General features: G+C 56.2%; 8 protein-coding genes across 9 annotated transcripts; 5 read left to right on the forward strand and 3 right to left on the reverse strand.

The window, feature by feature from the left end:
• Positions 1-35: 35 nt before the first annotated feature.
• H310_12922 (hypothetical protein) lies at positions 36-1,722 on the forward strand (the record flags this gene model as incomplete). The annotated part of the gene is made up of 6 exons (XM_008880208.1): positions 36-252; positions 331-407; positions 661-785; positions 832-903; positions 957-1,490; positions 1,540-1,722. 5 exons carry the CDS (start codon positions 36-38, stop codon positions 1,114-1,116), a joined length of 651 nt encoding a protein of 216 aa, XP_008878430.1. The 3' UTR covers positions 1,117-1,490; positions 1,540-1,722.
• A 485-nt stretch (positions 1,723-2,207) lies between these two features.
• H310_12923 (HAD hydrolase, family IIID) lies at positions 2,208-3,794 on the reverse strand (the record flags this gene model as incomplete). The annotated part of the gene is made up of 7 exons (XM_008880209.1): positions 2,208-2,400; positions 2,515-2,616; positions 2,675-2,796; positions 3,007-3,173; positions 3,236-3,354; positions 3,400-3,581; positions 3,638-3,794. The coding sequence occupies 7 exons, from the start codon at positions 3,792-3,794 to the stop codon at positions 2,278-2,280; spliced, it is 972 nt and encodes a 323-aa protein (XP_008878431.1). The 3' UTR covers positions 2,208-2,277.
• A 399-nt stretch (positions 3,795-4,193) lies between these two features.
• H310_12924 (hypothetical protein) lies at positions 4,194-5,696 on the reverse strand. Its single transcript, XM_008880210.1, has 4 exons — positions 5,367-5,696; positions 5,118-5,310; positions 4,549-5,066; positions 4,194-4,451 (listed from the first exon to the last, which is right to left on the reverse strand). Exons 1-4 carry the CDS (start codon positions 5,625-5,627, stop codon positions 4,338-4,340), a joined length of 1,086 nt encoding a protein of 361 aa, XP_008878432.1. The 5' UTR covers positions 5,628-5,696; the 3' UTR covers positions 4,194-4,337.
• A 61-nt stretch (positions 5,697-5,757) lies between these two features.
• Positions 5,758-6,509, forward strand: H310_12925 (hypothetical protein). Its single transcript, XM_008880211.1, has 3 exons — positions 5,758-6,045; positions 6,094-6,218; positions 6,276-6,509. The coding sequence occupies exons 1-3, from the start codon at positions 5,775-5,777 to the stop codon at positions 6,348-6,350; spliced, it is 471 nt and encodes a 156-aa protein (XP_008878433.1). The 5' UTR covers positions 5,758-5,774; the 3' UTR covers positions 6,351-6,509.
• Positions 6,510-6,988: 479 nt separating this feature from the next.
• Positions 6,989-8,594, forward strand: H310_12926 (hypothetical protein). The gene is made up of 3 exons (XM_008880212.1): positions 6,989-7,941; positions 8,065-8,259; positions 8,308-8,594. The coding sequence occupies exons 1-3, from the start codon at positions 7,117-7,119 to the stop codon at positions 8,461-8,463; spliced, it is 1,176 nt and encodes a 391-aa protein (XP_008878434.1). The 5' UTR covers positions 6,989-7,116; the 3' UTR covers positions 8,464-8,594.
• Positions 8,595-9,204: 610 nt separating this feature from the next.
• H310_12927 (hypothetical protein) lies at positions 9,205-10,256 on the reverse strand. The gene has a single exon (XM_008880213.1). It carries the CDS (start codon positions 10,009-10,011, stop codon positions 9,253-9,255), a length of 759 nt encoding a protein of 252 aa, XP_008878435.1. The 5' UTR covers positions 10,012-10,256; the 3' UTR covers positions 9,205-9,252.
• Positions 10,257-12,336: 2,080 nt separating this feature from the next.
• On the forward strand, positions 12,337-13,275 carry H310_12928 (hypothetical protein). Its single transcript, XM_008880214.1, has one exon. The coding sequence runs from the start codon at positions 12,353-12,355 to the stop codon at positions 13,202-13,204; it is 852 nt and encodes a 283-aa protein (XP_008878436.1). The 5' UTR covers positions 12,337-12,352; the 3' UTR covers positions 13,205-13,275.
• A 502-nt stretch (positions 13,276-13,777) lies between these two features.
• On the forward strand, positions 13,778-14,480 carry H310_12929. 2 transcript variants are annotated; one of them, XM_008880216.1, is made up of 4 exons: positions 13,778-13,913; positions 13,961-14,075; positions 14,128-14,202; positions 14,269-14,480. In XM_008880216.1, exons 1-4 carry the CDS (start codon positions 13,815-13,817, stop codon positions 14,379-14,381), a joined length of 402 nt encoding a protein of 133 aa, XP_008878438.1. In that variant the 5' UTR covers positions 13,778-13,814; the 3' UTR covers positions 14,382-14,480. The 2 variants fall into 2 exon arrangements, with proteins under 2 accessions (XP_008878438.1, XP_008878437.1); XM_008880215.1 differs by having other exon boundaries at positions 14,128-14,480.
• The last annotated feature ends 19 nt before the right edge of the window (positions 14,481-14,499 follow it).

The following is a 14,499-nucleotide window of genomic DNA, read 5'->3' on the forward strand; positions in this document are numbered from 1 at the left end:
TACGCGCGCCAACGTCCCCATCCACCGACGTGACGATGCTTCAAAACGGGAAATCCATCCGAGCCCATGCCACCGAGGTCAATTCGGTGTGCTTTAGCGGCAGTGGCAAGGTGGCGTTCACGGCCAGCAGTGACGGCACCGTACGAGCGTGGGACTCGTACTCGTGCCAGGCCAAAGCAGACTATCGTGGGCTCGGGATGTCGCAGCCGCTCATTTGCGTGCGCGTCTCGGAAGACGGCGAACTTGTGCTCGGTGAGAAGAACTAGCAAACTTCACGTATCGGCAGTGTGTTCGAGGAGATGTCCAAAAAATGACGTCGACCGAACGTAGGGACGGGGTGCGATCGCATATGCCAAGTGTGGCGAGTGGGGACGGGCCGCATTGCCCACACACTGCTGGGACACAAGGTATGGCTAGCGAGAAATGCGGAAGGCGACATCGATGGCCTGTGTGCTCGACGTGGGGGTGTTGTTGGTGTGCGTCGCTGCGATGGCCGTGTGGCGACCAGGTGGAAGCAGTCCGCGTCGCCGATGGAGTCGTGGGGTGCCCTTCCAGTGTAGTATGGCTGGTTGATTCGATGACTTGCTGTCTCGATTATCGAGACGTGGCGCTCCACGGAGCATTCAAAGCCAGTGGAAACTGACCGCTTGTGGGTGGTAGGGAAAAGTGTATGCGGCCGAGTTTATGCTGGATGGGTCGACCGAAGTCCTCACGGGTGGCGCCGACCGCAGCATCCGCGTTTGGGATGTATCGAATGGCCGCAACCTCCAAACATTCAGCTGTCGGTGCGTGCGACCGAGATCTCCTCGCACGATTTGAAATCATGGGCAGGTCGACGTGCAACGACTTGGCTGTTGCACCTGGCGGGCTCGTTGCGAGCGCGCATCAAGATGGAGCTGCACGGTACGTCCTCGCCAAAAAACATGGACGACGGGCCATGTGCATGTGCCGCACAGGTTTTGGGATGCCCGCACCAAGGCGCCAGTATTTGAATGGACCGACTTGCATGCGGACCAAGTCACGTCGGTGTCATTTTCCAAGGTAATGGACTGGTGCGTGGCGAGATGTGTGCGCGGACTGCTTGGAGCGATGCATATACGAGTGTTGTCCACTTGAGAGGCGGTCGTGTGTGTGTGTGATTTGGCTTTGAATCGCGCTGGAAGGAACCCACGAGTTGTGCCCTCAACGGCATGTGTGGTCTGGTTGGATGGAGGGAGACGCGCAAGTGTGTGTAGGGCGAGTCGATTCGCCTGCCCCCCCCTGTCTCTGTACATGTGTGTTTTTTAGGATGGCACCAAGCTCCTGACCAACTCGCGAGACAACTCGCTTCAGCTGCTCGACATGCGCATGATGCAAGTCACCCCTGGGACGTTCCAACAGAACGTGGCCTTGGGACTGTACAAGTCGCCATCGTACGCGTGTGGGTTCAACTGGAGCAAGGCATCGCTGACGCCGGACGGGCAGTTTATTGCAGCAGGAAGCACGTCAGGGTAAGGCTGTGGAATGTGTTGCCGTGAGTTTGACGCGAGTTGCCGGCAGGTCGGTCCTGATCTGGGACGCTGTAACGACGGCCGTGTGGCGAGAAAACAAAGACACCCACACAGGGGCCGTCGTCGGGTGCATGTGGAGCCCCAGCGGCAACATGCTCGCATCCTGCGACAAGAATGGGTGCTTGGTCTTGTGGAAGTAAACGATATCGATCACACGATTCTTGTCCATGCACTGGTTGGACCGACGTCGACGACATCGCGCAGACATGTTGAGGGCCACGCAGTACTTTTACAACGGGGACGGACCTCAAATCGATGGCGCATCCCTAGCCATGGCACGGCATGGGCAGGGTTGGCATCGACGGCAGCGGTAGCCATGCGTGGCTTGGAATCGCTGCCACGTCATATCGCCGCACGCGCCAGGATCGCGTCCTTGTAGCCGCCGTACACTGCCAAGTGGGCAATGTGCGCCCCCGGGGGCACGACAGGTGTAGTCACGAGATGGCCACAATAAAGCACTCGACTTGTGCATGACATGCTGCCCACCAATCTATCGGAAGGACAAGAGGAAGGGGCTGGCTCGGGTTGCGCAACCGGCTTGTCCAAGAGCGCGGTCGCCGACCTCCAACGTCGTGATCCGTTTGGTTCGGCATCGCAAATCATGCCGATCCCAACACACGGCATTTGTTTGTGTGTTGGTGAATGCCTTCGTTGTGGAAGCCACAAGGTGGTGGTGTCGATTCATCGTTTCCGTGAATGGATGCGTGCAGGTTACAATCAAGAGATGTTACGTGGCGCGGTGACTGGCCCAGTTGTCGTGGGAAACGAGTGAGACGTCATCGAGACCGGCGCACACTTGGATGAGGTAGCGAGCGAGGTACGCGAGCTCTTGGTCGTCGGCGGCGTGCGCCTACCATACCGGCCACATCAGGCCCCAACGCAGGTCGTCGTCCCAACGAAAACTCCTCCACCCGGTAGGTACGTCGATTCGAGACGAGCTGGCCACGGATCGTCGTCGTCCTACCTGCATGCAGTCGTACGGTGAAATGACGATCCCGTTGCGGGGATTGAGGGCAAAATTATGGACCAAGTCGTCGATGTGGAGCGTGTTCTTGGCGTGCCAGAGCTGAAAAACACGACCAGTGGATACCAGCGCGATCGACAATGGTCGCGTCAGGACGTACGTTGGGAAATGCCCGCCAGATGATCGGCAGCGCCTTGACTTTGGTCGGCTTTGTCTTGAACCGGTCGGACGTCGGCATGGCGAACATGCGGGTTTTGTCCAAGATAAAGTTGATGCAGTAGTCTACTCGACACACTTGGCATGACTGCAAAGCGCCAACGACGTGTGTTGAAGAACTCGAGACAAGAAACCGATGCGACAGAGCGAGGCATCTCGCTTGCCATCGAGACCAAGGCGACATCCACCAACAAACAACGACGTCGCTTTGCGACGAAGCGGCAACTCGGCGTCGAGACTGTCCATGCCTTCAGCGAGACGCTAAAGTGCGCGTACCTGGCGACGTGAGCATGCCAAGCTCTGTCAGCTTGATCTCGATCCATGTCCATGATGTTTGCGACCAGATCCCGATGTCGTAGTGCTGATAGACCAACGTGAGGAACTCGTGGAGGTACGGGCGTCGAAATCGAGTCATGGGGATGCCGTTTGTTGTCTTTGTTGCGCTAGACGCATGCCACAAAGGATGATCTCCATGAAGCGGTTGGTTGCCGTGGCGACGACCGACCTTATATCCATGAGGGTGTGGTCCAGATCGAGCACCAACAGCTTCTTTCCAGGACGAAACGGATGGATCAATTCAATCTGTGCGGCGAACTGGTCCACGAGATCGTTGATAGCTTTTGCCTGCACGTGAGCGACATGAACGTCATGTTTCCCACGCCGACGTACCTTGTACCATTCTGCTGACCCTGGTGAGAACGCACATCCAAAGTCGGCAAATACTGACGGCAGGGTTTCCTTCGGCACACTGGACGGGTCGACAAAGATGTCATCTTCGACCGTCCCAATCAACATAAACTTGTGAACGGGAGTCTTGAGCACCAACTCGCGCAACGGAACGTGATCTTCCGCTATGGGAGCGGGACTGTTCAACAACGATCTCGATGTCAACCGTTCGACAAGCCACCTGGTTTGCCTTTGTGGTTGATGCCAACTAGCTTTTGTCGATGGGGCAACACGCGTGTACGTGCATGGATCTCCTTCTTGAGCTCCAGGACAGTCGCATCGCGGGAAAGCGTCACTTCCACGTCGACCTTCTTCCACTTCCCGACGAACGTCAACATGTCTGAACAATCTTGCTGGGTCACGCCCCGGGCATCCGGTTAAAGGAACTTAACCGGATTGTTGCGGCAAATGTCGGCGCTGCGCCGCGATGGACGACGCACACCAGAGAGATGATACAGAGGGCGGTCAGGCAAGTGCACCATGCCATGCCTCATTCAAGATTGCACAGATGCGCTCGGAGCGTGGAGCTCGTTGTGGTACTACAGTCTGGTCGAAATTCGACGAGACGGGATGGGACAGGAATCAACAGGGCAACGTTTCCATGCCTTGCACGGAGAAGTGTCGTCCGACTCGCTGGCACGACCTACCGAGGCACGTCGGACGAGGTCTGGATCGGTGTCGCGGCGACAAAAACACCGACCTTGTCCAGCTACACGACCGACGAATGCATCCTTCGAGAGCAACCGAGAGTGCGTCGTCCAATCGAATCGATTGAGTTCGGTCAAGATGCCGACCGCTACATTGTGCATCTCGACGACATGAGTCGTGGACTCCTCATAGCCAACATCATGTGAAAAGTCTCACAAATCATGCGAAGGTGGCTAGGCAAAGTAGTGGTCGGTGTGGTCCGGGTGGACAACAGTGTAGCGTCGACTTGCAATCACTTTGCACGTCGCGTCCATGGGTTTCATTCCACGGGTGATGGCCAAGTCCGCCTGGTCAAAGGCATGTCAGAAATGGAATTTCACGCGCATCCGATGCCCCAAAGCGGCAACCCGCGCATGGACAACGTCACTCGGACATGCCACGAACCTGGGACCAATTGTTTCGGAGGTCGGGGAGGGAGCAGACGTGGCCGACCTTGGGCTGACCGCATCGACCACACTTGTACGATTTACGATTCGATTCGTGCGCGGCGTCGTCGCTGCCCTTTGCGGACGATGAAGACTCGGCATGCAAGGCCAGTGCGATGTGGCTCATGTCCACGGAGAGGCCGGTGGCGACATGGCGCTTCTTGGACCTCCGCCGAATGGAAGGGCGTGCAGGAAATTCATCGATCGAGCTTGAATCCTTGGCTTTGGACAGCACCGGGGCAGTTGGGGAAGAACGCAATGGCTGGTCGCGTGCGTCTGGTTGTTGGTCTGGCGGAGAGTGCAGTTGCTGCTGCAGTTGTCGCAATTGCTGCGCGTGGTAGAAAAGGCCGTCCGGATTGCTTTGGTGCCGCTCATGTCGGCACTTTCGCTTGAGGTCCAACACGGTCTCGTGCAGTTGATGCGCGTGAAACAACTGGGACGGGTGCGGCACCGTCCACGGTCTGTTGCGCATGGAACCTTGCAAGAAACCAGTTAGGATACCGTCCATTTACTTTCGGTGGAACGAACCACAGATTGGCATGCTGGGAGTCGACGACGTCGGCGGAACAACGGTGGCCGATGGGACGAGTTCTGGGCCATGCAAAAAGTCCTGCAGAATGTCGTCGAGGTCAATATCTTGAATGAAACTCAGTCCCCGTGACGATGGCGGGGGATTTGTAGTCGTGCTGCTGGGAGTCGCATGGCACGGGACAGCCTCGGACTACGTACGACGACGAAAGGTCACACGTCCAATTCACACATCCGAGTGGCGGGTACCATGAATGGGATTGACTGCGTGGCTGGTGAGTAGTGCATGGGAGTGTGCTCGATTGGCGCTGCAAGACACCAGTCGCCAACTGCAAACGATGCGAACGAAAATTGCCCCAGCACGTCTGGGCTCGATTTGTGTCGTTTGTGTCGTCCTCCGCCTGGGGGCGCCGGCGCCGGTGGGGTGATGTGCGCCATTCCTTGTGGCGGCACCAGCGTGTCTGCAAAGTTGAAGTCCATGTTCAGGCCTTCAAACAAATTGTCTCCCATGCTTGTCCTCGCCGTACTCTCTCGGTAGGAGCGCAAGAATCCGTCCCACGTTTCAGTCGCCGCCTTGCGCTCACAATGCCAAATGCCACCGCCGTATCCGGAAATCCCGAGTATTCGGATACTCGTGATGGCCGCAAGATCCAAAGGATGCTGCACAGCGTCATCGTGACAACGGACAAGGCGAACGTGCTCCTGGCGCGCTATTTCCAGCCGCTCACGACCGAGTCCAAAAGGAGCTTTGAGCATGCTCTCTTCAAGGCGACCCGGTGGTCCGAATTGACGTCGGCGTCGACGCAAGACGGCAGCGAAGCGGTGGACGTCCACCTCGTCGTGTGCGACGGCCAGTTTGTCGTGCACCGCAAGTTTGGCGACCTCGTCTGGTTTCTTGCAGGAAGCGGTGAATACGATGAGCTCATATGTACGTGCCACCCGCCTCGCCCTTTGCCCAAGTTCATCCCATGTGTAGGCCACGACATCCTGACCACCCTACTCGCGGTGGCGGCGGTCCATCTCGAGAAAAAGTGTACCGAAGCGTCGTTCCTCGCCAACCATTCCAAGATTCTCGTGTCGTTGGACGAGATGGTGTTTCAGGTATACCACCATAGCCCCCTGGCCAGAGTGAAATTCGTTCTAACGGCACTCATCCAGGGCCACCTCGACAACAACGACGTTCAGAGCATCTTGCACATGTCCAAGTTGAAGCCGTACCCAGTAAAAGCATGAAAGCGTGACATGACCCGTCTACATCTCATTCCAAGCATCAGGACGGTCGTATCTGGGACAGTTCTGCGGCGACGAGCCTCGTCCACACCGACGCATTCGGTTTAGTTCTCCCCACACTGTATCATGGGAAGCATGCCGTCGTGTGGAAGGGATTCCGGTGCTCTCATGACTGCCATTGCAGATCAGTTGACGCAATGCTCTAGCTTGAGGCGACCCACCGTCGGTTGTATTCCACCATGCGAGCTCGTCCTATAGTGTGCGCTTTGACATCGACATCCGAGCAATGGCGACATTCATGGCTATGGCAGCGTTTCGGCTCGTGGCAACGAAAGGTGATGCGAGTGGTGGTGTCGCTCGGCGTGGGCCTTGTTGGCGTGAGTGCCTGCGACACTCGGCCTGGAACTTTGGCAGCGCTCCATTGCTGGCACCGTCGTCTGCCACGTTCTCCTCCCCAAACACCGACGACAACTGGATCGAAAAGTGTCTCTGGCAGGCAGAGATCGACACTGCCACCTGTGATTGGTGCACCGAAATGGGTTTCTTTCTTCTGATTGGGTAAAAGAGTTGCATATGGCCAATCCCATCAAATAACGTGGCAGGCAAGCCACGCGGTCAAGGTGCGTTTTATTGGCAGCGTACTTTTTTTGGGTCGTCCTCGCGACATACGAAACTCGAGTCATAAAATACGCTGAAGTGTACAGAGCCATGACGCCAATTTCGATTTCCCACTGCGTCGCTGGTGCCGCCGCCGACCACATCTATCGTCATGGCGACAAACCAGCAATCGTTCTCGGACTTCCTTCTCAGCAGCAGTGACTTGGATGACCTGAACAATGAGTGCCTGGACCAGCTCACGGCTGACGTCGTCAATCGTAGCAAAACCAGCGCCGCTGCCGCGAAAGCCGCTGGCTTGAAGCGCAAACCCAGCGCGTCGTTTCAGACCCAGCGGTCGCAAGTGTACGAGTACCTGCCTGGAGATGACAATCCTGCCGCAACGACTTCAGCCGACTTCTTCGCCGACTACAAGGACGGCGACATCACCACGTTTGTCACGTCCAACGGGGAGCAGCACATTGTGGGTCTCGGCTTAGACCTCGACAGCCTCAATCCACCATCTCCGTCATTTGCATCGACGGTGGTCCCTGACCCGATTCCATACAAGCAAGAACCACAGCTTCAGCCTTCGACGACTCTGTTGCAGACTGCTGGTCCCATGAGTCGCATTGAACCGATCCCAGACCTTATCCACCTGGCGATCCCACCGTCCACCGCGCCAACCACATCGTCGGAAACGTCGCATCGAGGGCGTCTCGGTCACGCCCACCGCAATTCTGTGGAACTCACTGGTCTGGCCCATCAGTTTGGCAGTTCGTTGCACACTACCACATCCCCAGTCCACCAACGCGCGCCGCACATGATGATGCCATCATCCTACGCCCCGTCCTCTCCCGTGAATCAGCTCCACATGGGGTTCCCGCCGTCTCCAGTGCACCACATGCAGGCGAGCATGATGCCACCGTCGTCCCCCGCCCGCTCTCCCAGCTCGGCGAACTCAGCGATGCTCATGCCAATGCCATTGCCCATCTCGGTGGTACGTCGAATGGGTTGACCATCATGTCACATGTTGCCATTTTTGACCGATTCAAACGGCAACCGGTCGCTGTCGGCCTTGTGTGCGCGCGATGCGGCTCGAGGCATAACGCTCCTCTTGTAGTATTCCACGGCGCCGATGCCATTGTACGGGTTCGATCATCCGGCCATGATGATGCCGCACAGCCCCGCGTTGAGCATGTCGGACCAATTTGGACAGTTTAACATGCACAGTCTGTCGCAGCCGAGCTCGCCGAGCAGTCAGAGTCCCCACACCACGTCCACCGACAAGCACGCCGAGGCTGGGCGGGAGAAGCGAGTACGCGTCGTGCGATGGCCATCCCGTTGTCACGATCTACTGACGTAGGAGTACAAGTGCAGGCAGTGCGGTCAGCCCAAGAGCGGCCACACGTGCACATCGATCAAGAGCATGATGGACAGCGCCGTGCAGCACGAATCAACGCCATCCAACATGACAGACTGGCGAATACTGACCGTCAAGTCCAAGTGGGTCGTAGTGTAGCGTACGTGGGCTTTGAGTACACCACCCCTCTCTCGCAACACGGCATGACTCGAGTTCCGTCCATTATTCGTGCGCGTCGTTTGTCGCGGTAGGCGGGAGCTGGCCGAGGTCGCGCCCCCGTGGATAGAGACCACTCGCAGCCACCGCCTCCGGAGATTTCAACGAACCAGGTGGGCGGCGCGACGGTGCCACTTGGTGTGATGTCGCCTGTCGCTTGCACACCGAGTGACGCGCGGCAAAGGAAACCCGCCTCCCCCCGAGACAAAGACCACTGCGTGGTTGCCGCGTAGGCCTCGGCCATGTGCCTTGGGACTGGCGAGGGCGGCGTCGTGCCACGTCGTGCATCCTCCCCAACGGCCTTCGCCGACTTGCATGCTGGCAAACCATGTGTGGCACAGGACAACTCTGTTCAGCGCGAGGGTGGTCCTTTATGGATGGCGACCTGACTCGGGCGATGAGGAAATGAGTCATTGCCGTGAGTCATTCCACAAGCCAGGGCCGTGCGGTCGTCGGCGCGTCGACGTCGTGGTGGAAAGCGGCTCGGGTCGACCCACCGACTCAAATCCTGGGAAGTCGCGTCGACGAAACCGTCGCACTTTGTCGGACCACCACCACGACCTCGAGCGCACTTGACGGCGCGTCGGGCGTGAAATGGACCTGTCGTGCTTGTCCCGGGAGCGCCATGCCATGGGAGGAAGGGCCGTTGTTCCGTACCCGTGCCCATGCGATCGAGAACGAGAAGAGAGAGCGATGTCGTGGAGACGATGCCAGGCAAGAATAGTTAGGTGATTACACAGGGTCGGGACAACGTCCGTCACGGCGCGGCGGCAGTGGAGGGGTTGGTTCGCGTCGCCGTTTTCGCTTCACCGCGGCGTCCCGGCGTGCGTTTAGTGTGGGTGCCGACTGGTCGTGGAGGGCGCCAAGATGCTGCTTCGTGGGAGCGGGGAGGCGTCGTTTCACGGCTGACGGCGGATAGTCGCCGATCCAGGCCGCGTGGAGCTCGCACGCAAACTTGGTCCCGGTCATCGACGGAAGCACCTCCACGAGCGTGACGTGAACGATCGTGCGAATCGCGATGCCTCCAAGGTTCATGTGCATCGCGTCGGTCCAAGCCAGGACATCGGGGGGAACGACAAGGGCTGTGCTGACGGCGCGGAGAGCGTAGCTGCCTCGAATTTGCTTGGGAAACGGATGGCGGCAAGTCGGACATGTCGATCGACGCTCGAGCCACGACGCGATGCAAGCCGCGTGGAAGCAATGGCCGCACGGCTCTGTCCTCACAACAACAGGCGACCGCCCAGTCGTTGGTGGTCCAAGGGAGCTCATGCAAATCACGCAGTCGTCTGCGCTACTGACAGAGATGGGCGTGAAGTCGTCCATCACGGTTCGATCGGCCGGCGTCGAATGTTTCAGATACGGCACCACCGCTTGCGACACAAACGAAACCCACGACGGGCTCAGGACCAGGTCGAACACGTCGCACATGGACGACCGGTCGGGAACGGTGTACCGGACGCTCATGCGCACAGTCACTCCGCGCTGAGTCATCGCGGGTGAAAAGTGGATGTGGTATTTGGGGGCGGGACTTGATGGTGGCCGTGGGATCTCGTCACCACGTGGGAGTCTGGATCGTTGCACATGCGGGGCGCCGCCTTCTCCCCACCGACATGGACACGCACAGGGCGATCCAGTTGTCCCGACTACGCACAGAGTTCGCCGCGCGCTCAAGCGATGGAAGCCACCCGTGTGGACGTCCTCCCGCCAAGCCGACGCCAGAATGTATTGGCATGACATTATACAGAGTCATTTTTACACGCACAATATATTTGAGCATTTCGCCGGTTTTTCAACAAAATTCACCCAAAATTCCATTGATATGTCCATCAAATATTGTCACCCAAAATGGATTACTAAAATCTCGGAAGCCGATGAACCGTTCGGTTTAACGAATACAGGTTCGCTGGCAATATGATAACAAGAACGTAAGGCATATACTTGCCTCCGAGCTGTTCACCCCAGCACAGCCTGGTTGAGGGTTGGTGGCACGATATATTTTGGTGCTGAATGGCGTTCGTGACGGTGCAGCGTCGAGCCCTCCCCCCCGTGGGCCATGCTCTATTCGACGCACCCGTCGAAATATCTCTACATTATCGAAAACTGCCTATGTGTATCGTTGGCTTCAGTGTGATGTTTTATTATACTGGAGTACATAATATTCTCAAGGGGACACAGTCCATTTTTGACAATCTTTACAAATTGCGCATTTTTATGCCAATCGAAAGGAAAATTCACACGGGACACTTAAGAAATATTGGATTTGTATGGACGATTTTGAGAAAAATCTGGTAACTACTTCTGACCTTGACATGTGTATGGTAAAAATCATCAAATTGCATGGCATATAGACAACAATTACACGTTTGAATGGTAGATCTGGCGAAGTCCAACACAACTCTCGGTTCAGCTAATCGACTGAAGACGTGACTCTCGATGGAGTGAATTTGTTATACCGTTCCCGTCCTTTTGTCGGTCAACTAGGCGCATCGGATATCCTGTTTGCACTTTATCGGGAAGAATTTGCCCATGTCTCTGGAGTTTTAAGTACGTTTTACCTACTTGGAAGAGAAAAACGTAGTAGTGAATGGTTTAAAGTCGATTTCCGGAAGGTTCAAGAACAACATCCCAGACGTTCAACAATAAAACGTCGACGACCCCACGCCAACAGTCTTAGGACTTGCATGTCCAACAACGAGATACCAGAGCCCAAGCATTACGCCCTGGAGACGAGCTTCGAAATAGCCATTGAACCATACTTGCCCTGTTCAACACACCTTTCCCCCAAGCAATATCCGCGACACGGAATGTCCCCCATTGCGTTGCTCGGTTGAACAACTCAACCGGATGACGAGGTTTTCCGAGTTTGCGTCACGAGATCATGCAAAAAAGTCAATTTCTCGTGAGTTTGCGAATGTCACGACCGCGCCCCACACGAATCCTCCATCCAACATGCAGGGAGTCCATTTTTGCATAATATATGACGACTCCCTTCAATTTACCAACGTTTGAAATACAAATGACCGATTAAATTTGCATACAAAATGTATTTCTTGTCGTCGTGCGTCGGCGGGGATCCCGTCGGTCGTTCCGCGCGATGTAACGTTTCACCGTGCAGTTGTTCAAAGCGCTGCCGAGGTGGACAATGCCAAGACGATTCAAGTTGATGTGCAGTCGCTCCAGCACTGCCGTGGCGTCGGCAAGGGACCCGCAAGAGCATCGTTTATGCTCGGGCCTGATCTAGATTGCGACCTTGGATACAAAAGCGTGTCCTGCCTCGAGAAGGCGGCGGCCCGGCACTTTTTTTTATCTCGTTTTCAATACGCCCGAATTTACCGTCGACAGCAGATGGTTGAGGCCGGACTACTTTAACCAGTGCAGCAGCGACCGCCAGCACGCGTGGTTGCCGTGGCAGTCGTGTCCAACTCGAATGGAATTCGCCGTAGGCCTGCACGACGTTCGTCGCGATTGCAATACAGTGATGCCATGGCTTGGTGGTTCACACACCCATGTGTTTGCCGCCGACTTCCGACTTCGTCGCAGAGTGTTCCTCTCGGGACCAAGCCGGAAGTGCATGGAACACGCGGGAGGGACATGTGTGCTTGTTCGATACAAACATCAAGTGCACATCCACCACGAGAACCATCAAACATGTTTGGTCGTGGATGTCGCGCTGCCCCTTTGTATGCCATTTTGTATGCAATGCTTTCATGATGTGCTACATATTCTGGTCGTCTCCATCGTCGTCGCTGTGTAAAACCTATATAACGCACTTGGGTACGTTATAAACGATCGAGTGCTTTTCCCACTTCTCAACTTCAGGGATTGATTCCACATGTCGGCCGCACGTCCGAGCGTGGGAGATGGTGCCGAGACCGCCGCTGGTGCTTCGGAAGCAAGTCCAAGGGGAGTTGTCAGCCCTTCCAGTGGAGGTGTGGTAGCGGCCGCGTCGTCCACAGCCTTGAACGTCCGTGTGACTGTACGGTACCCAGCACCAGCGAACGCCAAAGTTCCAGACATTCTTGCTCTGTTTCGCAGCGCGACGTGGGTGAATGTCATGATCCGGTACATCGTGCCATACCTGAAGACGTCGACACCGGCAAACCGAGATATCGTGACGAATCTGCCGCACCATGCTTGCTGTGGCGGAGAAGACTGTGTCATATGCATGAGTTCCATGCAAGATGCAGTCACCTTGCCATGTGGACACCACTTCCACGCAGACTGCATTGATGCGTGGCTGCGTCTTCGAAGTACCTGTCCCACATGTCGCCACCAAATTCAGAACGCGTTCTCGGGGCGGTATGCGTTCAAGGGCATCAATACGGCGCTGGTGATTGACGACCTGGACCCATCCATCTCGGTGGACGCGCTGCAACGACTGGAACTTGGCGGTCGCGTGCTCAAAGCGGTGGTGCGCATCGCAATGGTCCGTGTGACGCATGTGCCTGAGCTGGAAAAGTTTCCGTGCGAGCTGAACGCAATGGTGATGACAGGGTCACACGCAATGGTGCAGCACCTTCACCGACCTCCTTCGGCAACAACCGCGGACACTGCTCTCACATCCTCAGCGACAACAACAGTCCCACCGACGCCAACTCTGCGCCGGCAGTCATCTAGGAGTCGCGTGCGGCCGGCGTCCTCCGTAGCCTTGCCAGTGGTCAAACGGCGCCGCCTCGTTCGATAAACGAACCGCCTTTGTAAACATCCTTATTTAATTGCTTTCAATACAACATGGAAGTGAAGTATAATTTTTCCCTTAAAAGTATCGGTCGCGGCTTCCGAATGCCGGGGAGTGATGCAGGGTGTGCAGCCGACGCCATCGCAATTGTAGAAGCTGTCGCGGCGCCCATGGACTGAGGAGTTTTCATGTCCAGGGATGGGCATGCCGACAGGAATCGCGAGGTTGATGCGCGTGGATCGGAAGGAGGGTTGTAGTATCACGCCGCGGTGATCGACGATCAGCACGTATTCGGGTCATTGTCACACGGGAACAAGATCCGCACCCCCTTCACTCTTTGAAGGGTTGTGGGCGCCCAATCGTAGCGAACCGAATGTGGCGATGTAATGCACAATCATCTAGGCTGGTTGCAGAGCCCAGATGCGCCGGCATAATTCCGAGCAACCTCGAGCGTGCGACGGCTCGCCGCATCATGCCACGCAGGCTCCGCAAGCTGCCAGTAGTGAGAGATTTGATTGGTAGAATATATGAATTTATAGCCTATAGATTTGCGTTTTCAAGGTCCACTGTGATTGGCTTCGACAATTGGTAAAGGAATTCGACGGCGATCGCGGACATGCTGCTTCGACGTCTGCTGCCCGTGGCCGCGGCATGGAACCGCCGCTATTTCTCGGACTTCCTGCCTGACCTCATCATCACGAAGTCAACGTCCACGGTGCAGACTAACGATCTTGTCATCTATGTATCTCATGATTGATGTAGCAACTGAATGCTTTGAACCGGAATTCACCGACAAAGAAGCATTTGCGCGTGGCAGTTGAGGGCGGAGGCTGCTCCGGGTTTCAATATGTGATCACTCTGGAAGATGCACCTCTGGGTATGCAAGCGACACGATGAATGTCTTGACACCTGCTCACTCTTTTGCGCAGACGACGACGACCGTGTGTTCGAAAAGGACGGGGCCAGGATCGTGGTTGACTCGACTTCGATGGACTTGCTGAAAGGTAACCCTCGGTGGCCCTCTGAAATATAGGCTGGTTTGAAGCTCAAGGAACGCTTTATGTGCGCAGGTAGCACCGTGGATTTTGCACAAGAGCTGATCCGCAGTTCGTTCACTGTGATCAACAACCCGAACGCTGTCAGCGGGTGCGGGTGTGGAAGCTCGTTTGAATTGAAAGAATAATACGTTTTGTATGCAGTGGATTGTGCATACTTCATCGGCTCGATCAGTCCCAATGTGGACCATGGTGCACCATCGCGATACTTACCTCCGTCCCTCGGACCGGTACTTTTGCGTAGAC

Source organism: Aphanomyces invadans (assembly GCF_000520115.1).
Source record: "Aphanomyces invadans strain NJM9701 unplaced genomic scaffold supercont1.45, whole genome shotgun sequence".
Taxonomy (NCBI): Eukaryota; Oomycota; class Saprolegniomycetes; order Saprolegniales; family Verrucalvaceae; genus Aphanomyces; species Aphanomyces invadans.

What these genes read in the sequence shown, in the direction of transcription:
- H310_12925 (XM_008880211.1), top strand. Translation starts at nt 5,775, where the DNA reads ATGCTGCACAGCGTCATCGTGACAACGGACAAGGCGAACGTGCTCCTG. An exon ending in TGAATACGATGAGCTCATAT is followed by an intron (nt 6,046 to 6,093) that starts GTACGTGCCACC and finishes TCCCATGTGTAG; the next exon opens with GCCACGACATCCTGACCACC. An exon ending in TGGACGAGATGGTGTTTCAG is followed by an intron (nt 6,219 to 6,275) that starts GTATACCACCAT and finishes GCACTCATCCAG; the next exon opens with GGCCACCTCGACAACAACGA.
- H310_12929 (XM_008880216.1), top strand. Translation starts at nt 13,815, where the DNA reads ATGCTGCTTCGACGTCTGCTGCCCGTGGCCGCGGCATGGAACCGCCGC. An exon ending in TCTGGAAGATGCACCTCTGG is followed by an intron (nt 14,076 to 14,127) that starts GTATGCAAGCGA and finishes TCTTTTGCGCAG; the next exon opens with ACGACGACGACCGTGTGTTC. An exon ending in TTCGATGGACTTGCTGAAAG is followed by an intron (nt 14,203 to 14,268) that starts GTAACCCTCGGT and finishes TTATGTGCGCAG; the next exon opens with GTAGCACCGTGGATTTTGCA.
- H310_12926 (XM_008880212.1), top strand. Translation starts at nt 7,117, where the DNA reads ATGGCGACAAACCAGCAATCGTTCTCGGACTTCCTTCTCAGCAGCAGT. An exon ending in TGCCATTGCCCATCTCGGTG is followed by an intron (nt 7,942 to 8,064) that starts GTACGTCGAATG and finishes CTCCTCTTGTAG; the next exon opens with TATTCCACGGCGCCGATGCC. An exon ending in AGGCTGGGCGGGAGAAGCGA is followed by an intron (nt 8,260 to 8,307) that starts GTACGCGTCGTG and finishes CTACTGACGTAG; the next exon opens with GAGTACAAGTGCAGGCAGTG.
- H310_12927 (XM_008880213.1), bottom strand. Translation starts at nt 10,011, where the DNA reads ATGACTCAGCGCGGAGTGACTGTGCGCATGAGCGTCCGGTACACCGTT.
- H310_12924 (XM_008880210.1), bottom strand. Translation starts at nt 5,627, where the DNA reads ATGGGAGACAATTTGTTTGAAGGCCTGAACATGGACTTCAACTTTGCA. An exon ending in CGCAGTCAATCCCATTCATG is followed by an intron (nt 5,311 to 5,366) that starts GTACCCGCCACT and finishes CGTCGTACGTAG; the next exon opens with TCCGAGGCTGTCCCGTGCCA. An exon ending in TCCGAAACAATTGGTCCCAG is followed by an intron (nt 4,452 to 4,548) that starts GTTCGTGGCATG and finishes GCCTTTGACCAG; the next exon opens with GCGGACTTGGCCATCACCCG.
- H310_12928 (XM_008880214.1), top strand. Translation starts at nt 12,353, where the DNA reads ATGTCGGCCGCACGTCCGAGCGTGGGAGATGGTGCCGAGACCGCCGCT.